Here is a 26,377-nt window from a genome sequence, read left to right on the forward strand (position 1 = left end):
ACTCAGATGATGATGAGAGTCAGGAGACCCTGAGTGAGGGACTCTCAGGATTGAGCAAGACAAGTCAACAAGCTCCAGAGGTGGTTGCAGGGGATTCAACCCAGTGTTCCCTGGTAGGAGAGGACTACCCAGACAGAGACACAGACTTGGACAGTTTGGTAGCAGAACCTGACTTGGACTCCCCGTCTGTGTTAGACACACTTTCAGAAACTGCACTCACTCACTCACATCCATCAGACACAGATCGTGATGCACACACCAAGCCCCTATCAGTAGTCCCTGTGCATGTCGCCGACACGCAGATGCCTCCAACGGATGTATGTCATGATGTGGGTCCACAAGGACAGCCACGGGCAGGCCCGGACAATGTTGTCATGACGCGAGCCGGCCGAGTTAGTAAAAGAGTTAATCGACTCATTGAGTCCATGGTTCAAAAGCCTTTTGGCTTTAAGCGTTTGGCAAATTCAGTTAGCAGAAGGTCTCAGTCTCTTCTTACGCTGTTTTAAGTAAACCCAGGTGTTTAGAGATCTTTCTGTATTTTGATTCTGAGGGACAGTATCATTATGGTACAATTAAATACATAGTGTGTTTTTAAGGTATTGATGTGTGTGGATGGCCGGGAATGTGTGTGGTGTAAATGGCATCACACTGATCTAAGAAAGGCTGAGGCCTGATCACCCTCATGCTCTTTCTGAACCTATCTGGTAGGTGGCTTATACAGCTGATACTAGAGCTTATAGCTCGGAGGTTTAAACCCGTGCCCAGGAACCATAAATTCTGTAGATTTGTCCCTGTGTTCCAATTAGATTGTTCACCTGACTGTTCTGGATTTTGGTGAAATCTAGGAGGGGTGGATGTAACGGGTGTATTAAAAAATAATTTATATTTCACCAAAGATCCATCCTGCAGTGTTATCTCGCTTTGTCAGTATTGGTTATGTATATGTGTTTATTTATATATGTTTATTTTCTGTACTTATATTTTGGGAGCTTTTATTTTGTTTGTGTGACCTTTGACTTCCCACGAAGTCACTTCCTGTAGCTGCGTGCTATTTTCCTCAGTCGCCTAGAGGCCCCGCTGAGGAGAGGTGTTCATGCAGAAGTCCAGTAAAGTGAAGTTGCTGTACTGTTTTGTTTTTATTTTAAACAGTCGCCTAGAGGCCCCGCTGAGGAGAGTTCTGGGAGAATAAATCCACCCAGCTGGCAAAGTGAGAGCTGACTCCTCTGGTCATTCGCACAACACAACGCAGAGAACTCTGTCAGTGCGCCCCAGGGTGGCTGTGGTTACAATGTAGCTGCCATCACCAGTGTGTGAATGTGTGTGTGAATGGGTGGATGACTGGATATGTAAAGCGCTTTGGGGTCCTTAAGGACTAGTAAAGCGCTATATAAATACAGGCCATTTACCAATAAGAGTTTAAGGCCAGACCGGCTACATTAACAAACAGCTTTCAGACCTGCAAGCTGACAAAGCTGCTTTCACAGCGGTGTGCACACCTACTGTTGTGAACACCTCTTAATCAAGTACATTTGATTAGTAGCACCTGGCTGCAACATATCTTCTAAATTCCTATTAAAGCAATAAAGGTGAACTCAGTTTTCAACACACTGTAAATTGCATTTTGGCGTAGCTTTTTAAAATAAATAATGACACAGTGTATCATATCAGTGTTATACATGATAACATGTGATATATGTATGTAATATGTAGTTCATCTGACGTTGTATTTACCTCATTTTAAGACCTGCTAAGAAACAGATTGTTTTTATGGTATTTTTTTTTACTATGACTACAAATAAGGATTTTAGCCATCTAGAGCATGGCAGAGTGAAAGATGGAAAACAGAACATAGAAAAAAAACAGAGGTTAATGTTATTTATTGTCTCAAAATATCTCAAAACACCCACAGATCAAACTGGAAGAGGACTTACACCCTGTAACAAAAGAAAAACGGCAGACGAATGAAAGAGAAAATCAGAGAGATAAAGGCTGAAAAAAGTAAGTATACCTCTGAAAACACTCTGTAAACTACACGTGATTGGACGTTCAACCCTGTTATTGCAGTCAGTGTTCGTAAAGACCATTTCAACGTGCAAAGCTGTCAGGTCAAAATTCCTCGCTACGTAACACGTCAGCCAAAACTGTCATGCGCGCCCCCACTGTTTCGTGAACTGTTCATGAAAAAAAAGTGTGACGCGGTAGCTCTGATTGCATTCAAATACTGTAGTAATTTTAAAAAAGAGAAACAACCTCTCTATAGGAGTTTATTAATAAGGTAATAACTTGGCATTTTTATTACTTGTCGTCCTTTCCAACATCTTGAGACAATGTTCCACATTTTGACTGGCTCTGCAGGACATGGCTGGCTTTTAACTAATGCAACATTGCAGTCAAGCAACGGTTCGGCAGTCCAGTGCTATGCTGAAAGTTACGAGTTACCAGAAAGTCACAAGTCAACATGGTGGGAAGTAGATAATTTTTTTCCCATTTCAATGCGGTGTGTGTGTGTGTGTGTGTGTGTGTGTGTGTGTGTGTGTGTGTGTGTGTGTGTGTGTGTGTGTGTGTGTGTGTGTGTGTGTGTGTGTGTGTGTGTGAGTATATAATGACTAATACATGAAATCATATAGGGAACAAAATTCAGCTTCCTGTTATTATTATTATTATTACTTGATTTGGAAACGTTTCATTTAAATATAATGTGTCTGACTGTTGCGCCACACAAACTCTGTGCTAGTTTGTTGGGGTCTGGTCGCCCTGGTCAGCCTGTACAGTCTGCTTAGTATTTGATATCAAACACCGATGTAGCTTAAAAGCAAATGCAGTTTCCACAAAGTGCTGCTCACGGAGTTCTGTTTTCCTTCGTTTCCCCATTTTAACAAATCAGCTGGTGTGTTACGGAATATGACATATTTTAAATATTGTCACAAACGAGAGGAAGCGTTGGTGAATATGTTTATTGAGACTGGGATATCTACACAACTGTGTGAGTCAGTTGCCTTCAAAAAGTTTAGCAATGCACCCGGTGCTGTAAGAGTTAATAGTCTTATTGGGGCCAAGATATATCTTTTACAGTTGCCTGCTATCAATGGTTGTTCATCTGCCCTCATTTTTTATTTTTTTAAAGAACCCATAGGTTCCCCTTAGGTGGGAATGTGAGTTGTCTGTCTCTGCGTGTTAGCCCTGCGACAGACTGGCGACCTGTCCAGGGTGCAGTATGGTAGCTGGAATCGCAACATACCCAAGGATGAGCAGAAGAGCATGACTGATATGATGAAACTGGGATTTTGTTGCACTTAATTATTGCAAACACAACTAAAACTATAACTGAAACTAATCAAAACTAAACTGAAACTAAGGATGTTCAAAAAAATAAAAACTGAACTAAGCTAGCAAACAATTGGTAAAAACTAATTAAAACTGATATAAAATTGAAAATCTGAAGTCAAACCTAAATAAAAACTCTTGATTTTCGACTTTGCTAACGAAACAACTTCATCCTTAAGTGTTTTTGACGGGGCTAGATGTGATGTGATTCGAATGTGTTTTTCTCAATTAAACAACATATTTATATTAACAATTCACAGTTAGATTTAATCTCAATATTGAGCGTTTCAGTTAAAAGATGCTAAATACAAGTTCATTACTCACAATCAGCTCCAGGGCTTGTCTTATGGGAGACTGTATGTCCAAAGATTTACGGCCCTGTATTTTGTATCAGTTTTTACATGCTCTAGTCAAAAGCACCACTTTAAAAACATTACCTTTTAACAGGAAACAGCACTTTGTTTTGACATCAAGAATTCATTTAGTGATTCATAAAAAAAATGATTCGTGTATTCTTCAGTTCTCTCACATCCTCGAGGTGAAGTCCATTCTCCTGACCAGGGACCTGCTTACTTCAGAAACTGAACGACAACCTGGACACAAACACACAAAACCATGTTTGTCAAATAGTCTCCAGTGATGACAAAGTCTGAAATCTGAACTGATGTAAATGTAACAAGACTCAATCAGGTTAAATATATTGATACAATAAAATAGCTTACTTCATCTTGTGTTTTCAAGATTGGAGGAACCAAATATTCTAGAATAATTTCTCCACTTTTAACAACATATCACAGTCTTTGACTTTAATGTTTTAGTTCTGTTAATTATACATTTCTAATCAGTTTGTTTTCATATTCCTTCTTACATCTCTCATTCCCAGCAGAAAAAAACCCTAATCAAAGTCATATTCTGAGGCTGACTGAGAGAAAGTCTCCGAGCTTTAAAGTATTTAAGGACTGGGCAGTGGGAATGTTCCACTTAATACTTCATTATGTTTTTTGTGGATTCTTCAGTTTAGAAAATTACATGGTGTCAAAATCCTGAAATGAAAAAAAAAAACATCAATACATATGAATGAAATTAATATAAAACAATTGCAGTAAAAAGGCACATGTAATGTAAAACTAGCTAAGCAGATCCACATAATAAAACAAATGTTAAAGCTTCTTAATAAAAAAAGATCTATTTGAGCTGCATCATCAACACATGCTGATCACAGAGCTCTACAATCAGAACAATCAGAGCTTTATATTCATGTTAGAACTTGGCTGAAGGTCGACAAATATCTTATCCATGGCGTAGAGACAGAGCCTCTGAGAGTCTTCACCTGGAACTCCATGCTACTGTTTTGGGATATTGTGGGTGAAAACCAGCAGGAGGCAGCAGAGACCTGAGCAACCCAGCAGGAGCGTTTGAGATTTGGCATACACAGGCCTCCTCAGTCTGTCATACGGGAGATATAGTAAAGATGGGCCTAATCTGGGCTGTCCTTTCTTTTAAATCCGTTTATTGAAGATTGTTTTTATCCTTGCATCCTTGTTTATGCATTTAGTCATAGACATTGGCAGCATAGAACATCTAATGATTGATTCCACAACAGTTCATTGTTGGCATGTAGTTTGCACAATTCATCTGTTTTTAGAGTCATTTTAACAACAGATAGGTAAGGCTGTCTTTGGCAACTTCGAAATATTAAAAAAAGGAAATATTTATAGCCAGAGGTGTTGCCAAATGAGCACCTGGGGAGTTCAACACTTTCATTTGGACAATGTCCACTGTCAACTTAATTTGCTTATTCTGTTGTCAGAGATATGAGGGGCGAGGGTCCAGCCTTGGCATGTACACACTGGTTCTTTTGAAGTGTAACTTTCCAGTAACATATAACACTTTAAATATTTTTTAAAGGTCTAAAGGGATTCCATCTGTGCTGGGTGTTTTTCCTGTGTTTAACGTCTCTGTGGCATTTGAATGTTCACTCACTGATTTCTGTCTAAGCGCTTTAGACCAGACTGTAATGTTTTTATCTGCAGTTCATTTATTGTCCTCTCATTCACTAATGATTTTATGCGCCATACCAAAGGCTTGGTTTTATGTGCCAGATGGGCTACAACTAAAAGTAACATCTGATTAATGGAGTAGTCAGATAGGAGAACTTTTTTATATGAACAACTGTTAATTCTGGGGACAAGAGAGTTCTAATTAAGGAAGTAACCTATAGGACTCCAGCTATTGTGTCTGGTTGAATGACAAAAGTATTTTCTCATTGTTGGGTTTTCTAGTCTCCGTATATCTTTAGTTCGGACATGAATTATTGGATAACCCGTCTGCTTTCCAGATGAGAAGAGTGTAAATCTATCACCACAAAGAGCTGCAATATAAAGAAACAAAGTGTTGTAAAGACTGGGGACCATACAGATTAACTAAAGTCAGGTTCATCAGTGAGCTTTGTATTATGATGAATCTCCCTGTGGGGTCTAAGATTTGGTTTTGTTTTAAATAAGTATTGCTACTCGCCTAGCATGTGATGAGATGTGTGCTAGAAAACACCTGACTTGGCCATGTTGTCCTTAGTAATTTTACTCACAAGTAAGTGTGTTTCTTGGATAAAGACTACTTTTGAGTGATACTGTTTGAGTCTTTTCATAACTTCTTTTAGTTTGATAAATTTCCTAAGGCCTCTTACATTCCAGGAGATTAGTTCAAGATTGGAGTCACTACTCATTCATTTTATGCCCTTAGTATCTTAACACTAACTGCCTTTTTGTCTCAACGGTAGTGGAAAAAGCTCTAATTACATCCTTTATTTCTTGATGCGATGTTACAACTTCCCGTAGTTCTAGACAGCTCTAGACAAACAAGCAACTGCTGGTCAGCCATCCAGATATAATGGGGGTTAACAAGAAGCAGAAGATCAGTTGTAGTAATCCCAGTGGACAGCAGATAGGAGGAGCATACTGGGAACAGAAGGCAGAACTGGAGCAGGTGTGTACAGTCCAAAGCAATCCAAGTGGTAATAGGAGCATTAGGAGCTTTAACCTCAGCAGATTCCAAGCACAACATCAGAGGTTTCTGTCCAGATGAGTGCAGTCCTATGAAAAGCTAACATACTCTGCAGAAATCTCAAACTCATAAGCCTGTGGTAGTGGACTCGAGCTTGAGGAATACTGGCATCGGACCAGGCAACATTGCTCACAATCTTCTACAGTTCACATGGTGAACCCTGTTCTTAGCTACTGGAGTGATACTGGTATGTTCTTTTGCTGTTGCAACCCAATGTGCTTGATAGATGCTCTTCTGGATACCTTGGTTGTAACGGGTGGTTATTTTTCTTAATATAGCTAATATACTTCCTGTGAGCTTTAAGCAGTCTGGCGATTCTCCTCTGACATCAGCAAGGTATTTCATCGATGTTGCATTATCAAGCAGTTGAACAGGTATACCTAATGAAGTGGCCGTGAATAAGTATATGGTTCACATAAACTAAATAATAGGGGTGCAACGATACACAAAATTCACGGTTCGGTTCGATACTTTGGTGTCACGGTTCGATATTTTTTCGATACAAAAAAAATGTTCATGCCTTTTTAATTTGTCATTTATTAAAATTATGAATATATATTTTAACTCAAAAGTACAGTTTTAAATTTAATATGGATTTATATGGACGCAAACGCGCGTTTGCGTCCATATAAAAAGCACTGTTTTTGTCCTAGAGTGGGATTTTCACGGCACATTCTGCACCACATCTCTGTGCGTTCATCATTTGTTTGAAGCCAGCTCACCTCCTGCAACCACTTTTCCGAGAATACGTGCTTCTTTTGTGGTTCGGACTCCTGACATTTGTTTGGAGGTGGAGGAACATCACAGTAATTGCTTAAAGGAGCTTCTTCGACATCTTTAAGAGTTCTAAACAAATGTCTGTCCTCCTCCAGAAAATCTTATGTACGCAAACACGCGTTGCAACTTCTTATCTTGTGTGTGTTTTTTATTTTGACAGCGAATGCGCACCTGCGGACCACTTATGTGCAGCCCTGGTTATTTAGCTCGTCATATTGCAGCCACAGAAATTCTTTTGTCCATGAAACCATAAAGCTGCACTTTCTTTTTGCCTTATAGTCTGATTTGTCATAACTTCTCCGTTTTGTGGTAAGCTTTTCTTTGGCTGTCACTTCTTCACCCTGACCTGTCTTATTTGGCTCAGCAGAACTAAAATATATATCCTGCTGCTTTTACACACGCACTCACATAAGCTCAGCGATTCTCTGCAGATCAACCTCTCACATGTTTAAGCTGCGGGAGATTTCACTTGTCATGTTTGCATAGTAAGCTAACAATTGATAATGTCACGGACCCGGTGCCGGGGACTCGGGGTTCGTGAACAGTGTGGACCTTTATTGTTATTAGTGTATTGGATGTATGTTTGCTGCACTGTGCTCTTGTGTTCCATGCTTGTGTGTGTGTGTGTGTGTGTGTGTGTGTGTGTGTGTGTGAGGCTGGAGGATGAAGGACAGCCACCTGCAGGCCTGATGGGTGTGGCCCTGCCAGCTGCTGGTCACGCCTAGCTTACCACACACCTGCTTCTGATCAGGATCGTCGGGGGAGCTACTTAACAGAGCGATGGAGCTTCCTCCGGTGCAGGATCGTTGAGTTAGACTCCATGTCAGTGTCTCTAGTGTTGTTAAAGTGTATGCCTGCCGGAGTTGGTGCCATAACGGCTGTGTCTGTGTTTTTCCCCAGGAGGACAGCGGAACACAGGACTGCAAGACACACGGGGTGTGTGAAGGCACAGGGGCAGAGAGCACGGGATACCAGCACTTGGGAGAAGACACGTCACGGGAGTCGAGGGAGCACTTTTGGAGATTTAATGTGTGGTGTACAATTACCTCACTGTAAATAAACCCACTGTTCATTCCATTAAGTCTGCGTTTTGGGTCCTTTCTCCTACATCCCCCACGGTCTGCCCTCCAGACCGTGACAGAACGATCCTGCCAGATGGACCCAGCGGACTTTTCGGAGAGGTTCAGGAGGGAGGTGACAGACAAAGTAAATCGTCTATGTGAACTGTGGCTGGAAGCGCACGCGGAGGGTTTACGTTGTGCTGTGGAGAAGCGGTTGCAGGAAACACTGACTTGTTTTCCCTGGGTGTTGGACAATCTTTTTCCGATTGTGGCGGATTTCCTGCTCAACACCCTTCACCTCCACTCTCCGATCCAGGCTGCCCCCCCACTCGGCCAGCCTGAGGTTCTTCAGCCTGATACGCCGGCCCCGACGTCTACCCGGAAACGGCGTTCGCGCCGCCGGCGTTCCTCACCGCAGCCGCCCTCCCGGACATCTCAAGAACCGGCTGTGGTGAGTAATAAGGACACTTTTTCATTTCTCACCCCATCTGCTTTTTTGTTTTCAGTGGATGGTGACACCGCTGACGCTGCTGCAAGCCGGCCAACAGTACAACTAGCGTGGCCTCATTCAGCAGTCTCCACGCCACTGGCGGCTTCACCATCTGCGGTTGTAGCGCCGTCATCATCCCATCCGCATGCAGTCACCCCTCGGCCATCTTCTTCACCGGCTCTACCTTCACCTTCCCCACCTGCGGACACCGCATCACCATCTTCGCCTCCGGATCATCCATCTGTGGCTGAAGCGCAGCCAGAGGTGCCCGCACGGCCAGCTGTTGAGCCCTGCGAGCCGGAGCAGGAGCCCGGAGAGCGGGAGGAGCTGCTCAGCGAAGCGGAGCAGGAGCTCAGGGAGCGGGAGGTGCCCGCACGGCCAGCCGTGCAGCCCTGCGAGCCGGAGCCCGGAGAGCGGGAGCAGCGGCTCGGCGAGCGGGAGCTCAGCATGCCCGAGCAGGGGCTCAGCGAGCGGGAGGAGCTCAGCATGCTCGAGCAGGAGCTCAGCGAGCGGGAGGAGCTCAGCATGCTCGAGCAGGAGCTCAGCGAGCCGGAGGAGCTCAGCATGCTCGAGCAGGAGCTCAGCGAGCCGGAGGAGCTCAGCGAGCCGGAGGAGCTCAGCGAGCCGGAGGAGCACAGCGAGCCGGAGGAGCACAGCGGGCCGGAGGAGCTCAGCGTGTCGGAGGAGCTCAGCGAGCTAATGCCGGAGGAGCACTGTGAGCCGGAGGAGCTCAGCGAGCTTATGCTGGAGGAGCTCAGCATGCCGAAGGAGCTCAGCGAGCGAGGGGAGCCCGCGTCGCCAGCTGTGGAACTCAGCGAGCCGGAGGAGCTCAGCGAGCCGGAGGAGCTCAGCGAGCGAGGGGAGCCCGCGTCGCCAGCTGTGGAACTCAGCGAGCCGGAGGAGCTCAGCGAGCCGGAGGAGCTCAGCGAGCCGGAGGAGCTCAGCGAGCGAGGGGAGCCCGCGTCGCCAGCTGTAGAGCTCAGCGAGCCGGAGGAGCTCGGCGAGCCGGAGGAGCTCGGCGAGCCGGAGGAGCACAGTGAGCCGGGGGAGCCCAGCGAGCTAATGCCGGAGGAGCACTGTGAGCCGGGGGAGCCCAGCGAGCTAATGCCGGAGGAGCACTGTGAGCTGGAGCAGCTCAGCGAGCCACCCACTGAGAAGCCCGCACTGCTGCTGGCGGACCTCAACGAGCCGGAGGGACCGGCGTTGCCAGCAGAGGAGCTCAGCGAGCCTGGTGAGCCCGCGCTGCCACCGGAGGAGCTCGGAGGTCCGGAGGGATCCGCTGAGCCAGAGCTGGAGCCCGGCCGCCACGTCCAGCAGCCCGGCCGCCACGTCCTGCAGCCCGGCCGCCACGTCCTGCAGCCCGGCCGGTACATCGAGAATCATGGGTTGTGCTGAGGCGGGAGCTACAATGCCGCCGCCACCGGACCCGTGGCAGGCCGCCGGAGGAGCAACGCCGCCGCCACCGGACCCGTGGCAGGCCACCAGAACCGTTCCACCGCGGCTGCCGGACCCATGGCCGCCCGCCGGAGCTCCTGCGTTTCCATCAAGGGGTTAGAGGTAGGCCACCTGAACTTTTTTGCCGCCACTGCCTAACCCGCAGCGGGTCCCGCTTGTTTTGCCGTCCTACAGGTCGGCCGCCAGAACTGTGTTTGCTGCCACTGGACCGGGGGATTGAACTGTTGAACTGTGTTTTTCTTTTGTTGCTTTGTGGTGGCTGTTTAGCGGAGTGGTCAGAGTGTCAGAGGAATTGGTGCACAAATTATCACCACTCACCAATCAGTGCTGTCGCTCTCTATACACAGTTCGCACGATTGCAAAGTGAAAGCAAAAAACAAGCCCAAATTCAAACGCGATTTCAATATGTCACATATTGACAGTGGCTCACCGATGCCAATGACATAATTACCCAGCTACATTTCTGAAAGAATGCAAAAGCATTGACATATATTTTTCCTTCCTACAATAGCCCGACGGGCAGGGCAAAGATAGATTTTGGTAGCCCGACTGGAAAAATCGCTAGCCCTGGGACGTCGGGCTAGCGATATTGCGAGCCCTGTATCTGATTGAGGAATCACTCATCTTTGGAAAAGAGAGTTTATTACAGAGAAATGTCTCTTTCCAAAATAAAAGCTATACTATACGCTTCTTCTGGGCTATATTCTCAGCAGCATATTAAACATATCAGGTCCCCATAAGGAGAATCCTGTGCTAACGGCTGTCTAAATGACTCGGGTAAAGTTTGTAGCATGGTGCTTGTTGTTTTTGTCTGCTTCCACTTGTCTTTGCACTAGGATGCTGTCGGAGTAAATGTGCAGTCATATTCGTTGTGTTCCCACTAGTGCTGTCAGCGTTAATCTGAAATGACGTTAACGCCACAACACAGCGAATCTCCGTTAACGAGCTACCGCGGATCGCCCCGTGCGTGGGGCTGGACGGCTAACACGTTAACGAGCTAACTGCGCTAACACACTAGCTCCCACCCATGTAATTGAGCATTGCATGGCACATCCGACATACTGTTTTACTTTAGTCCATGACGCGCTTACCTTCAGGGTCATACGTCACATGAAAACCAAAATAATTCCAAACGCCAGATCTGAATGAGGATGGGGGAGGTCCATGTTGCAAGGAGAGCTTAACTTCTGTCTGCTAGCTTGCCCTGCGCTCAGTGAATCTGCGTTCGACTACTCCGCCTAGGCTGCACTGTCGAGCGCAGATCCACTGAGCGCTCAACGCAGACAGCATAGTCAGAAGGAAAGTTGATAAAATAAATTAAAAATTTTGTATTGTTCGATACATATGCGTACCGAACCGAAAGCACTGTATCGAACGGTTCAATATCGATACGAGTATCGTTGCACCCCTACTAAATAACATACAATATAATTCCTTTTTAACAAATTAAGATAAATTGCTGCTTTCTGAAACCAAACCTTAACCCTAGTCTTCACTTTAACATACACAATGTGTTTTTTTTGTCCACATTTGTGTTTATATTCAACGGGTTTGTAAAAATAGTTTATAGGTGACTTTTCTGCAAAGTACATTTCCTGTGTTTTTGTTACCTGACAGGGCCATAGCCAGTCGCAGTTCATCTTTCAGAAGCTCCAGAAGCTCAATAACTCCTTGTTCCCCCTGGGCAGACATAGAAAATCAAGATGATGTTTTTATAAATAACCATCTTTATTTTGGAGCCCAAAAAATGTGATGGTGGAAAAAAGCTACTGAAGTGCTTCACCTGACAGGCAAGGCCCCACAGCACAGGTCGACCAATGAAAACAGCCTTTGCTCCCAGAGCTAAGGCCTTTAGGACGTCTGTCCCGCGTCTCACTCCTCCATCCATGTAGACTTCACATCGACCCTGCACTGCCCTCACCACCTCCTCCAAGGCATCTAGCTACACACACAAAACACACAGTGATCAACTACAATGACAATTATTAACTCAAATCATATCCTCAAATTCTAATGTATCAATGTTCCAAATGAATTTGGTATAGATGTTTAACATTTTGTTCAAGCACACGTCAAGAAATAACACTAGTGTTGACCTAAAAAGTAAACTAAATGTCTACAGGAACTAAAGTTAGCAAATACTGAAAACTCCGACAAGAATTCAATAAAACTTGAAAAGAAAAATAAAGACTTCTAAACTAAACAAAGAATTAATCTAAAGCAGGGGTGTCAAACTCAACCAAACAGTGGGCCAAAATTCAAAACTGGAACAAAGTCGTGGGCTAACGTTAATATTTATTGAAATATATTTATTCCTCCAGATATAAGAATGAATCTACAGCTCTAATAGTAACTTGTTTTGGCTTCGCGGGCCAAATGTTAATTAGGCTGCGGGCCAAATTTGGCCTGGGGGCCAGAGTTTGACACCTATGATCTAAAGCAACAACTTCACAAACATTAAACCAGATATCAAATAGAATAAAAGACAAATTGACTCCAATCCAGACGAAAACCAAAAGTACACGACACAAATTACAAACTAAATGAACTTTAACAAATAGTAAGGAAATCTGTGTTTGGTTGATTATTCATTGCAACCACGTTTCCTGGCAATAAACAGTCTTTCCAACAGTAAGATTCATTTGCCCTTAAATGTTGCCACATTCTTAAAGAAAATACATCGATGGGTTGAGCAGAGGACTTACGTCCTCTCATACACCCCTTCGTACATCAAATTACTTTTTGCACAGCCCATTGTTGCATTTGCCTGCATTGTTCTGTTCTGTCTGGTGTTGCACTGTCTTTGTTTTGTTTCTGTTGCAATTTTTGCACACTTGCACTTTATGTATTCCTGTGTTGATTGCCTGTTATATGTAGCACCGCGGTCTTTGAGGAACGTTGTCTCGCTTCACTGTATACTGTACCACTGCACATGGCTGAAATGACAAGCCACTTGACTTAAGTGACTTGACTTGTTTTGAGCTGCTGGTATCCCAAGTGCTGACAATTAAGAGTCTGGTTGGTGCCTGAGTGAGCATGTCAGCAGTCAGTTGGTGTCTGCTCCCATCATGCTAAGTTTGACTGATCTGGATAGGGCCTGTGCCAGAGGGCATTTTCAAGCTGCTGTTCCTAAAACAACCAAAAACCCCAAATTACAGCATTATTTGGAGTGCCCTAGTACCATCTTCAAATTGAAGGCCAAGTTGCATATAACAGGGGATGTCAGACACAGGCCATGAAGTGGGCGTCCCAAGATGACGACACCACAAGAATAACATTTCCTCTCCCTGTCAGCACTTAGGAAACATAAGCAACCTTCAACAGATTTGCAGTCAAGGTTTTCAGGACAATATGGTTGACTGCTCTCTACCCAGACAATCCAGAACAAACTGCACACAGCCAATGTCTGGTCTCTGCCAGGAGTCCTGCCATGACTGCCCTTCATCGTCAGGCCCATATTTCAGCGATGAGTCCAGATTCTGCCTATGGCAGGTGGACGTGGGTGGGTAGAAGTGTGGAGAAGACTTGTTGAATGCAATACTGAGGGCAACATGTTTTGGTGGAAAAGGTGTGATGATGTGGGGTGCTGTCTCCCATAAAGAGACAAGGCTTGTCATCATCTGAGGTGTTAGAAAGCACACCGTTTACATGTTGGTTATTTCTCTATAGTATTATGTTTCATCCACTGATAGTCTGTGAAAGCCATCTCTATACTGGAGCTCCTTCAATGCACGACCTGTGTTTGATGCCATGTGGTGAATGTTTATAATGTCTACTTTCTCCCATTACGGCTGCTGATAGCACACATCTTTTTCTTTTGCCCTTTTTACTGGATAGCTGTATTTCCTTGGTTAACTGCTCTGTGTGAATGCCAGAAGGTGAGTTCTGATGATGTCATGTAGATTAAATATTAGCACATGTATTTGTTCACTTGTGTATACACTAATCTTATGCTAAGGCACCATTCATGCTACTAAGCTAATTTATGCTAGTTTTAACCCTCCTGTGAGGTCATTGTTTACGTTACTGATACATTTGATTGCTGAATACAGTCCTGTTCTGTAATCTTATGTTTGTGTATAGAATATATGTCGCTTGCTTGCTGTACTGATTGTTTAGTTGTTTGTATTATTACTACAGACCACAGCAGAATCAAGCCAAACCTAACCAAGCTGCACCACTTTAGAGGACATGTCTCCTCTGTTCTGTGCCTGTCCTTGTCACGAGGCAGTCTCTATGCAAAGCGATATTAAGATGAGATTGACAATCCTTTATCTCCATAGTCTGGAACCAAACTCCAACCACGCTTGTGCCCACAGAGTGTGGTTTTATTAAAGACTACCTCCGGTGGAAAGGATGGAATGGTTTCCTGCAGTTCTGAATTTTATATGCAAGGCCACAAGAGAGTCACAAAATGATAACTACAACCAAAGCCCTCAAAGATAAATCACTTCCAAAACCAAAAGGAAACATGAACTCAAACTCAAAACGGTCACCGTAACACTGCACGCAGAGTAGGAAATGAGAGTCTTAAGAAAAGTAGATAAGATTTCATATTTAAACATATTTAAGACAATCCTGGGTTCAGCAGTCAGGTCCTTCTTCGGGAGCCCCAGTTTTATCCAAAACAATCATTTCAGGTCACCTCATGCATCTGTGAAGACACTTTTACTGGATGGACGCACCGAGTATAAAAACAGATTCAGGTTATACATTTTTAATATTATTATTATTATTATTATTATAAGATCAAACATTTAGGGCTGCTTAATGAAAACTTGTATTTGTCAGAGTTCAATTGCAATCCACCCAAAAACAGAAAAATTCAAATGCACACACACACACACAGACCGTGGCAGAAACCCCGTCCAGTTGCCGAGCTCCGTGATTGGACACCAGGATGCCACTGACACCACAGTTCACAGCCTTGGCAGCATCCTCACCTGACACACAAAATCAGAGAAATAACCTCAGGGTTTCTGTGTGATGAGCATATTCTGTATTTGAATACAGTTACTCTTGATAGCATTGTTTTCCTAGTACACCTGTGAGGAACCAGTGTGTATGTACCTCACCAAATGTCTGCGACTTTCATTTTCCTAATACTGCCAAAATATAACCACTGATGTGTGCAGCACTGGATGCTTTAAAGTCTACTTGAAAAGCATCTTAAGTCAAATTTATTTGTATACAACTATCCAGACAAGCCAACTCAGAGGGATAGAAAGGAGTATAAAGATACATGTATACAGGTCATGATATAAACCGTACAAAACTAATCAGAGAAATGGAAAAGTCTTGTTTCTTTTTTGCTTCTAATCGGAAGAGTTGTTTTCTGTGTTTGCAGATCTGCAGTAATATATATTTATTAGAGATTAGAGGTTATTTCTGCAACAACTTTGGTAAAAGTAATGTCAAAACAGTTTATTAAGAGAAGATCCAGTCCTCTGTAGCCAACTCTTAGTCTGCTCTCTGACATCTAACTTTTAGACCACAAAAAGGTGAACATGAGGGACCACCCACTAGAAATTAAATGGAATCAAATCAGTTTGCAGATGTGGTTCATTAATAGGCTACTTCCAATAATAAAACGTTTTGAGGCCTGATTTAAACGAAGTAAAACTCGATGATTTCAGGTTTTCAGAAAGTTTGTTCCACAGTTGATGACAAAAAAAAGACTAAATGATTTTTCTTTGTTTTTTTCTTGATTGGGGATATTTTGAAGGTCTGTTACTGCGAGTTCAGTACATAGTGTAAGTTACAATGGATGCTTTAGTATTACGCTGATTCAGTCCAAGTCCATTTAGTTCTTTTTAAACTAGTAGAAGAGTTTTAAAATACATCCATTGTGACATCAGATGCTAATGTATAGATTTGAAAACAGGACCAATGTTCTCAACATTTTTGAACCTGGTTGATTCAGCCCCCTGCATCTGAATAAGCTGTAGGAGATCTTTTGCTAAGACCCGTAAGACCTAAAAACCGTTTTATTTTCTATAAACGAGGGTAGGAGCTATGGTCCTGAGTTGATGATAAAATATAGAGTTGTGTGTCATCAGGACTCTGTGCCTGCCAGCCAAGTTCTTCCACACCACACTCACTTAATCTTGTGCGTTGGTGCACAGACATGTTGGAACACAAAGAGGCCATCCCCACACTGTTCCCACATAGTTCTAGGTATGTTCTAGGTATACTGAAGCATGAGTTCCCTTCACTGTAACTAAAGGGCTGAGCCAGCTCCTGAAAAAGAACCCCACACCAGAATCTTACGTCGGCACAGTGTAGTCAGACAAGTCTCCTGACCACATCCAGACTTGTCCATGGAATTGCCAGACGGACAAGCATGACGCGTCACTTCAGAGGACATGTCTGCACTGTTCGACAGTCTAGTGGCGGAGTGCCCCACAACACTGCACTTTGCACTTGCTCATGTAAGACTTAGATGCAGCTGCTTGGCCATGGAAACTGAGCTGAGAGCGACCCATTCTTTCACAAATGTTTGTAGAAGCTGCCTCCAGGTACCTGATTCCATGTGGCCATGGAAGTGACTGGAACACCTGGATGGGTGAGTGAACAGTTTTGGTAATATGGTGGATATATGAGTGAGATGGTGAGACTGTCATGATTCTCTTTCCTCACACTATGATCTGTAACTGTGTGTGTGTGTGTGTGTGTGTGTGTGTGTGTGTGTGTGTGTGTGTGTGTGTGTGTGTGTGTGTGTGTGTGTGTGTGTGTGTGTGTGTCCATCTACCATTTAATACTCCTTTTACAATCACAGGGAGGCGTGTGTGTTTTTTCAGCCACGTGATGTCATCCCAACAGATAGAAGGGTCTATGGCGTTTGCAACATAAACAGCCAGGCCACTGTCATTGCCGTAGTCTCCCTCGGAGAAAGCCAGGGAGGCTGTTGAGAAGTTAGCCATGCTGGAATCACACATGCACAAAGACACAGAGAGAAAGAAGAGTTCAGAGTTCGATGCTACAAAGGAACGTGGTGTAATTACACAGCCTGTACTGTTCTTTTTGTTTCCCTACCTCAGGTGTGGGGGCATCTTAAAGCGGTTGCGCACATCATCCAATCTCTTCCCTAGGTATGGTGTATCCACGGTAACAAAGATGGCTTTATAGCCCGCCTTCTCGGCCCGGCGCACCAACGACAGCGTGAGCTCCCTGTCTTTATAGATGTAGAGCTGCAGCCAGAGGACACCACCACTGCCCAGTGAGGTAGTCATTGCTGACATCACTTCCTCTATTGTTGAGGTGGCCCAGGAACTCAGCATCATCCCAGTTCCCATTGCTTTGCATGCTGTGAAGAAATGTTATATTACTGGTGACAATGGTCTTTTCCAAAGAAGTTTCAAAGGAGGTTATGGTAATACTTTAACTTAACTAACCCAACTCAGGTATTCAGTAAAGATCTCGCCCTCTCCCCTTCCTCACCTACCTAATAATTTTTCCATAGATCTGTCCAGTTGCCTTTTGCCCACTAGTCGTCTCTACAACTTAACTGAACCCAAATGAAAAGCTATGGAGAAATATTTCACTCACTCTCTTGCTTCCAGTATAATCCGCCCCTTTCCTCTCCTATTGGTGATGTTTTTTCTTTGTTGAACAGAGGCAAAGATAGATTTCTATGGCCTCAACAAAATCACAGTAAAGAACAAACTCCTAAACACCTCTAAACTCCTACAGGGGCATGTCATACGTGTGAAGTGTGAGGGTTGTGATGCCCCAAATGCAGAGGCTTTGAGGCAGTGTAAATTTAATCAAAGACTAGCCGCTTAGTAGGCTGACACAAAAAATGAAAAGATGAAAATAAATTAAACTTGAAAACTAACCTATGAGTAGGGAGCAATGGACCGAGAGACACGAGGGAAATGTCCTCATGTCAGGTTTTGGGTTTTTTTTTTTTAAATGATGTGTCACTGTTTATACAGTGATACTTAACACTGAATAATATATTAATCATGCAAAGACTATAATTATTTAGGATTAGAGAACAGAACAAGATAATTATCAGAACAAACTTATAGAAGACCTTGATAAAACTATTGCCATATTTTATAGATATATATGTTCTGACAACTGTAATTCCTTCATGTTCCTATGATTTTGAAAGCAATCACATGAATCCATCTTGTAAGTAATGTACTTACTTTTTCGGGGGTAGTATTTGTCTTCAATACAGAACTTTCGAATAATCGAAACAGCCACCGTGAACATGTAGCACACATGAGGCACAGCAGGGAAGAATGTACCTTTTTTATCTTAGTTCTGTTAATTAACTTTTAATCAGGACACAGTGTTTTTCTGTGTGCTGATGCTGTGTTCATGTCTTCAGCGTGCTGGAATATTCATGTTCCTCCCGTGGGGGGCACTCTTGAGTCACACAGAGAAAAAGTGAGTGAGAGTTTTGTCAGACAGAGAAATGGCCAGTGTTGGGACTAATGCGTTATTAAGTAACGCGCTACAGTAACTACGTTATTATTGTGGTAACGAGCACGGTAACTAGTTATTATGCCAAAATCAGGAACGCGTTAGTCGTTACTGGGATTTAGATAGGCTCGTTACTCATTACTTCGTGTGGTGGCTATCGCGGAGCTTCCACAGATTCAGTAACATTAGCAAGTGGTGGAGGCCAGCAGGTGGAGGAGGGAAAGGGAGGCAAGAGGAGAGACCCGAGGCGGGCGCTGGTCCGAGAGTGTCAGGTGAACTGAACTTCAGGTAAGAAGTTATGACCTGCAGTCTCTCTGGGTCAGATATGAACCAAGTTTAGGTGGAGTTTATTTTCGTTAGGCTGACTTTTTCGTGCTGCGTGCTAGCTAGCATGATAGAGTTTCTGTACAGCTGGGTGGGTGCTATGATGTTATTGATGTTGAACTTTATTTTGTTTATAAGGTTAATTATTAGAGTTGCCAACCGTTTCCTAAAAAACGGAATCGTCTCGTATTCAGAGAAAATATTACACGTTTCGTGTTGAGGTGAAAAGGAACAGTTTGTTCCGGACTTCAGCTACGATGAAAAAGACAAAGCTGGAGTTATTCTGTGTTTACGCTGCACAGCTGCCTCTTCTTCTCTCATTCTCTCCCCTCCCTCTCCCGTTACTGCTTCAATCATGAAACTGATCAATGATCAGCTGATCGGCTCTCTCGTTTGTTGATCGCCCACTTTGCGCCAGAAAGAGGAAACCAGCAGATGTCGCGCTAAACAACAGCAGCACGTTTAAGCTTGATCAGCTGTTGTTAGTAGAGATGGCACGATACCACTTTTTTATGTCCGATACCGATATCAAAAATTTTGATATCTGCCGATACCAATATGAATCCGATATAGTGTGTTTTTTAATCAATAAAACAGTTTTTTTTAATATCTTGCTGCTTTTTGTATGAGTTCATACTCAAGTTAAAAAAAAAAAACAATTCCACTCTCACATTCACACACTGGTGGAGGCAGCTACAGTTGTAGCCACAGCTGCCCTGGGGCAGACTGACAGAAGCCAGGCTGCCATATCGCGCCATCGGCCCCTCTGGCCATCACCAGTAGGCAACAGGTGAAGTGTCTTGCCCAAGGACACAACGACCGAGACTGTCCGAGCCGGGGCTCAAACCGGCAACCTTCCAATTACAAGACAAACTACCAACTCCTGAGCCACGATCGCACCTTAAAATACAGATATTTGGTTAAAATATCACTAATGCTGGAAAAAGGCTATCACCAAGGGATAGGGAAAAGAAGATCCTCCTACCCTGGACCAGTGGACACAGATTGTAGAGGAAATCTACATTATGGAAGAGGTGACACACCAAAGGAAGCTCAGCACGAAGAAAAAAGGACTAAATGGACGCTTTATAAACCAGAACAGCAACAAAAAATTCAGAACAACCGGAAAGGAAAATTTACCAATAAAACTAAACTGACAAAAAAGGCTCCTGACTCAGAGGATGAATCAAACCTGGCAAAGACTTTTCACTTGCTTGTTTAAGCAATTTTACTGGCAGATGGTCACAGAATAAATCTATGACAAATGCCAACGATAACACAGTAACAGACAAAACAATATTTTTGCACCAACAAGGTGATTCCCAAAGTTTCCCAAAGTATCTCAGTAGGAGTATGTCGGAGGAAATAACTGAACCCTGTGATCGACTAATAAAACAGTAAAATAAAAAGATGAGAAGGCAAAGAATCTTTGAATTGAAATTCTAATTTGAATGTTTTCACTCGGCTTGAATCTGTTATGAGAATGAGAACTTTTTAGCTGTTGTCTGTTTGAGGGCGACTTTGCTTCCACAGAACAATGAGAACAGTCAGGGGTTAAAGTGGGAGCCTGAGATCTGTGCAGTGTCTCACAACTCGCAGTGATGTGTAATGTGAGCTCCAGGACAGGCTGTGCAGGGTGTGACCAGCTGACCATTGTGGATTTACAAAACTGAATCCAACAAGATAGAAGCAGACATTTCACAAGCTGTCCTTTACAGCATGCTGTTTGTACCATCTTTATCCACTGGGGATAGCCCACTACCATCCTTATACTGTATACAGTTGTTATAAAGGTTGAATTAAGTGGGTTAATCTAAGTATTATCATCTTAAATGCTAAGTAACCTACTGCGTAACATAAGTCTGACCATAAGGAACAGCCTAACAGTGCTTTACTAGGAATTCACCTCAGTACAGCACAAAACTACCCAGTACTTTGATGCAACAAATTGTAGGATGTCTCACAATATGAAAATACATAATTTATGAAAATACCCCATATACAGATTCAATTTGTGATGAAACATTATGACATTAATCAAATCTTTAAATGTGCAGTTCTTCCCTTCAAATACTGTCATGGTCCTGGGTCGGTGACCCAGCGCTTTAAGTTTATTATTAGCATTTTCCAATTTATTATCATGATTATTATTATTGTTCGAGTTCTACGTGTTATATTCGGTCTGCCTCTGAGTCTGCGTCTGTATCTGTCTGTCTATGGTGTCACCCCGTCTGTTTGTTAATCTGTCTGTTTAGTTCAATGTCTTGTCTGGTTCCATGTGTCTGAGTTTCCTGTTTTATTGTGAAGGTCTCTGTCGTATGTGAGTGTGCTCAGATTACGTTTCCCCTGTCTCGTCAGCTGTGATTTCTCCCAGGTGTGTTCCCCTCCTGTCTCTCATCCCTTGATTACTGCCATCTGTGTATTTAAGCCCTGTGTTTCTCTGTGTCAGTGTCGCGTCGTACCCTCAACTTGCTGTGTGTTTGTAATGTCCTGTCCTCCAGCACCTCGGGTTGGAGTTTTGTTTTTGTAAGTTTTATTTCGTGAATCATTCCTCCAGCAGTAAAGCTGCATTTTCAGTTTATTCCCATCTCCAAGAGTCCTGCAATTTTGGGTCCACCACTTCTGCTTGCCTGCCACACAGCCAACCATGACAGAACGACGCGACCAGTACATGGACCCAGCGGACTCATCCCGGGAGCGCAATCTCGCCCGCGTCATGACCCTAATGAAGCGGATTTCCCACACAAAGGATACTTTTTTTTCTTTTTCTTTCTTTCTTTCTTTCTTTTTTTCTTTTCTTTTTCTTTTTTGTCTTTTTTCTTTTTCTCCTCCCTTTTCCTTTTTCCTTCTTCTCTTTTTTTTTATTCTTTCTTTCTTTTCTTCCTTTTCTCTTGTGATGATTTAAATTAAGCAGTGTTCACCGAGGTTTGTAATCATGTGGTACTCACTGGTTCTGGTTCGAAATTAACAGCAAGCAAAAGCACCGAAAACTATGACAAAACTAGTTCAAAATTGGCTCGAGAAGCAGTGCACGCATGCGTCAGTTTGACCGGATGTCCAAGTTGACACACGTTTAAGCTTGATCGGCTGTTGTTAGAATGTGTTTAATATTAATTTCTAGTATCAGCTGATGCTTGCTGGAGCCACAGCTGTAAAGCTGCTGGTCATGATATCGATTTGTATATCTGGTGAGAGGGAAACATGAAGATGAAACCAGGAGATGTCCTTACTGAATCATCAGAGCTGAACAGGTGATGGAGAAACAGGTTTACCTTTTAGGTGACATGAATGAGTTGAAGGGAAGTTATGAACTGTTTCTGAGAGACAAATAACACCAGGATCCTTTTCTAAGTAGCTGACAGCTGGTAACAGCTTTGTAAGAGGGGCACAAAGAAATACTTTTCTTTCTTATTCTCATTTAAAATGTCTAGCTTTAATAAATAATTATCTTACAACCAAAGTTTTTATCTGATGCAAAATGTATAGAAATCATACATATACCAACAAGACTGTACATCACTGTCACAAGAGCGTTTGTTTTCATTCAAAGGCTTTATGCCTTTTCCTTGAGTTTGCATAAATACATTAGTTGTGGCGCTTCTTAATGACGGTATCTTAGCTAACAACCCCAACTTATTCAACTTGTAATTGGCTAAAAATAACTTAGCTAACCGGTGAGAGGGACGTTGCTAGCTGGCAGTTTTATCAGTCAATGTTGAAATTTCCACATTCAGATACTTCAAATGCTTCAGGAGCTTTCAGCTCAGTGCATCATCCATCCATCCATCCATCTTCATCCGCTTTATCCGGGGCCGGGTCGCGGGGGCAGCAGCCTAAGCAAAGAGGCCCAGACCTCCCTCTCCCCAGCCACCTCCTCCAGCTTATCCGGGGGAACACCAAGGCGTTCCCAGGCCAGCCGAGAGATATAATCTCTCCAGCGTGTCCTGGGTCTGCCCCGGGGCCTCCTCCCGGTGGGACATGCCTGGAACACCTCACCCAGGAGGCGCCCAGGGGGCATCCTTGTCAGATGCCCGAACCACCTCAGCTGGCTCCTTTCGATGTGGAGCAGCAGCTGCTCTACTCTGAGCCCCTCCCGGATGGCCGAACTTCTCACCTTCTCACTTCTCAGTGCATCATCACCACGGAAATACACGGATACATCCGTAGACTTGAGACAGAATTCACAATGCGTTTTTGGGACTTTCAGGTGTATGGACCAATGTTTTCTTTTCTGATCAAACCAGAAAGCTTTAATGAGGAGCTGGGTTTGTCTCGCATTAACTGCCTGAACACAGAGGACATCGAAATGCAGCTGATTGAACTGAAAAGCTTGACACTGTGGGGGTCAAAGTTTGCAGAACTACAGATGCAGCTGGAATCCACAGCTGTGTGTGTTCATGGAGCTGCATGTTCACCTGCTGGACATCACTACTTGACAAGTTTAACTGTCTTCAGAACATTGCAGAGGCCTTATTGACAGTATTTGGCTCTACATATCTGTGTGAGCAGATTTTCTCTCACATGAAGAGTGTCCTCACGTAGCCGTCTGAATGCTGGACACTGGGAGACCTGTGTCTCTGAGTGGGAGACCAGAGATCACATTAACATGTGTGTCTCTGTATTAACAAACATGCCATATTGGCCCAGTTTATTTTTCTTGTCATTGTTGTGAGGAGACCATAAACAGCATTTTGCATTTTCTGTTTCAGTTCGATTGCTATTATGGATAAAATGTGTTTTTTCTTTTTTGGTTTCAAAATAGCTGAAAACTATTAGCTGACAGCTGCCAACATCTGCGAACAAATATAATGGTCTGAGTCAGGGGTCACCAACACGGTGCCCGCGGGCACCAGGTCGCCCAGCAGCAGCCGAATTTTGGGTCGATTTTGGGTCCACCACTTCTGCTTGCCTGCCACACAGCCAACCATGACGAAATACTACCTCTCATCTTCCTCTCTTAGCGTTCTCTGTCTCTGACTGCAGATACCTGCACGCATTTCTCCTCCTGAGTAATCCAGCGGCTGGACCTTCAGCGAGCATCACACTGTGCAGCAGATTGCACAGTTTGTGTGTTTGTTGTTGTTTGTTGAGCCAACAGAAACATTGCCACTTGTTTTATGATTGCTCCTCTTCTGTAGCACCAGATGCAGAAGTAATAACTTACAGACACCTGCACACTCTGGCTGATGTTGTCTCTACATAGCACAGCTGTACTGTGATAAAACGATCTGGGTTATTTTATCCATTCATTTTACCTGATTGGAAAACCGAGGCTACATTTTTTCCATTTTGTGTTCCCAGTTTTGTGCGTGTGTCTTTAGTGTGTGTTAACCTTTTGCTGTGGCTGTCTCTCCTTCAGGATGAGCCATCCTCTGCATTGCAGTGGCAGCGATGCAGAGCGGCATGCTGAGCTTCTCCCCCAGCACTGAGACAGACAGATCCACTGTAGACACGTCCCTCAGCACTCGAGGAACCAGATACCACCTACACACGTGTGTAATAGTGGAAGAGGTCATTCTACAGTTACACTTCTGCAGCTTCTTTTTACTTACAAAGATTCATTCACACTCTGATGTCCATTGAAAAACGGAGACAGACTGATTCTGAAAAGAAAACACGTTATTTCTTTTTTTTTTTGGAAGTGACATCAGAAACAGCAGCATGTGACATCACGTGATGGCGGAGCTTCAGTTCATCCTTTGTCATCCTTTTTTTTTTTTTTTTTTTTTTTTAAAAACAAAAAAAAAAACACGTTATTTCTACAACTGAAAGCTTTGGTAGAAGCACATCAATATATATATATATAGACAAAGTACTGGGCTGTTACATTTATCTGAATTACATATTACACAGCTGTTGAAAGCCATTAAGCTTCCAGCGCAGGAGGCTTGGAGCTCTGCAGGTTTGCAGTAGTGTGTTTGTAAAGGCAGCCTGCATGGCTAACTCCTGGATTTTATACACCTGTGGAAATGGCACAGAAAACACCTGGATCCAAAGATAAACAGGTGTGGTACTTATGTCCCTATAGTGTAATTCATTACACATTAAACGTACCTTTTAGCACATAAATAATGTAAAATGATAAAAAGACAAGCATCAGAGTCCAGAGCAGCTGCTGTGTGTAATTTCAGCTTTGGATTCAGGCTCCAACACGGTTTGTAGAAATTCTTACTCTGAATGTTCAGTTCAGTATTTTTGTATTACCACATCAACGACAGTGACCTTCACACGTCTGTGTTTTACCTGTTGAAGGCAGCCACATTGTCAGCCAGTGTCTTTTGCTCATCAGCTCCTGAGCGGTAGTAGTCATACACAGCTTTAGGAAGAGTTTTCCTGGCTTCCTCCTCAAAGTCCAACACACACACACGCTGCATTGTTTTTCACTTCGAACTACCAGAAAACTGAAAACTGCAGCCTCTCTGTGATTTGCAATAAACAGAACTAGTTTAATCATTAACCTGCCAGAGGTTTCACAAGCTGTGAGCCTTTCACGTCCTGACTCCTGTGCTTTACGTTTCTCTTCAGCCCTTATTGATGGCATCAGACACGACGCCTCCCTGAGCCTGATTGAGCAGAAGGTTTCTTCCTATTAAAGCCCAGTTTGTCCTTCCTGTGCTTTGATTGTTTTATTGTTGGGCTCGAGTGTTGTTGTGACTCTGTCCTATAGAAATAAATCATAAATGAATTAAACTCAGAGGAGTTTCTGCTTTGCTCTGTTTACACAAGATAAGACTGCAGCTGTGAGGATTCCACACCATCTGGGCCTGTGTGTTGCCAGATTAGAGTGTTGCCATGTCTAGTGCTGACTGCCTACGAACTTTGAAACTTCATGTGCCTTCTGTGAACTTTGAACCCAATGATGTTTTCATTAAAAACAGCAGAGAGGTGGTACTCTGTGGATACTTTGTGTCAAACCAGTGATTTATAAGGGTTAGCGTGTTTTGGGGGTTAAAAGCCACAGAAACTCAGTGTTTAGAAAGCAGCAGTTCTGATACTCCTGACATGTACGGGATCACTACAGGTTTTCTCTTAGGCAACGGTCGTCCTTCTCTCCTGGATCGGCTGGAGCTTTCTTTAGGAGTCTTCCCAGCTTTGGCAAAAGTCCAGGTGGGACAACTACATTTACTCAGGGCCTTCTTGATGTGCTGTTCTTCTGCCTCCCTTTTTGTATTTTCACCACTGAGCAGTGACAACATTTTCTCTTGATAGTCTTTCTGGTTTAGCAAAACTGTGCACATACCCTTGCCTGTCATTACCAAGTGATGTGAGTGCCTTCCTCTCCTCCATGCTGATGTTGGATGCTGGGGGCTTTGCATTGCTCTGCTTCCACTTTTGCAATATTGTTGCTGTTTCGAATTGCAGTTTCTGTGGCTGTGATCAGCTCCGATCAGATTTGTCTCTGCGTCACAGCAAAATTCAACCCTTTAGCAAGGATGTTTTTCTCTGC

At 43.6% G+C, this 26,377-nt stretch overlaps 2 protein-coding genes across 2 annotated transcripts; one reads left to right on the forward strand and one right to left on the reverse strand.

Annotated features, from left to right (window-relative positions):
- Positions 1–1,862: 1,862 nt before the first annotated feature.
- hao1 (hydroxyacid oxidase (glycolate oxidase) 1) lies at positions 1,863–25,367 on the reverse strand. The gene is made up of 8 exons (XM_086288104.1): positions 25,174–25,367; positions 24,263–24,414; positions 17,206–17,476; positions 16,922–17,094; positions 15,022–15,113; positions 11,954–12,112; positions 11,781–11,850; positions 1,863–3,917 (listed from the first exon to the last, which is right to left on the reverse strand). Exons 1-8 carry the CDS (start codon positions 25,302–25,304, stop codon positions 3,850–3,852), a joined length of 1,116 nt encoding a protein of 371 aa, XP_086144230.1. The 5' UTR covers positions 25,305–25,367; the 3' UTR covers positions 1,863–3,849.
- On the forward strand, positions 7,808–10,438 carry LOC147331823 (uncharacterized). Its single transcript, XM_086288103.1, has 2 exons — positions 7,808–7,986; positions 8,065–10,438. Exon 2 carries the CDS (start codon positions 8,320–8,322, stop codon positions 10,108–10,110), a length of 1,791 nt encoding a protein of 596 aa, XP_086144229.1. The 5' UTR covers positions 7,808–7,986; positions 8,065–8,319; the 3' UTR covers positions 10,111–10,438.
- Positions 25,368–26,377: the final 1,010 nt, after the last annotated feature.

This window comes from Aulonocara sp. 'chitande type north' Nkhata Bay, linkage group LG4 (genome assembly GCF_057382095.1).
Source record: "Aulonocara sp. 'chitande type north' Nkhata Bay isolate Kocher_YH1m ecotype deep benthic linkage group LG4, A_spYH_male_GT1.1, whole genome shotgun sequence".
Classification (NCBI taxonomy): domain Eukaryota; kingdom Metazoa; phylum Chordata; class Actinopteri; order Cichliformes; family Cichlidae; genus Aulonocara; species Aulonocara sp. 'chitande type north' Nkhata Bay.

Coding starts and splice junctions, on each gene's coding strand:
- hao1 (XM_086288104.1), bottom strand. CDS start 25,304: ATGCAGCGTGTGTGTGTGTTGGACTTTGAGGAGGAAGCCAGGAAAACT. Junction 24,415..25,173: donor AATGTGGCTGCCTTCAACAG/GTAAAACACAGA, acceptor ACACGTGTGTAG/GTGGTATCTGGTTCCTCGAG. Junction 11,851..11,953: donor TGTGGGGCCTTGCCTGTCAG/GTGAAGCACTTC, acceptor ATGTCTGCCCAG/GGGGAACAAGGAGTTATTGA.
- LOC147331823 (XM_086288103.1), top strand. CDS start 8,320: ATGGACCCAGCGGACTTTTCGGAGAGGTTCAGGAGGGAGGTGACAGAC.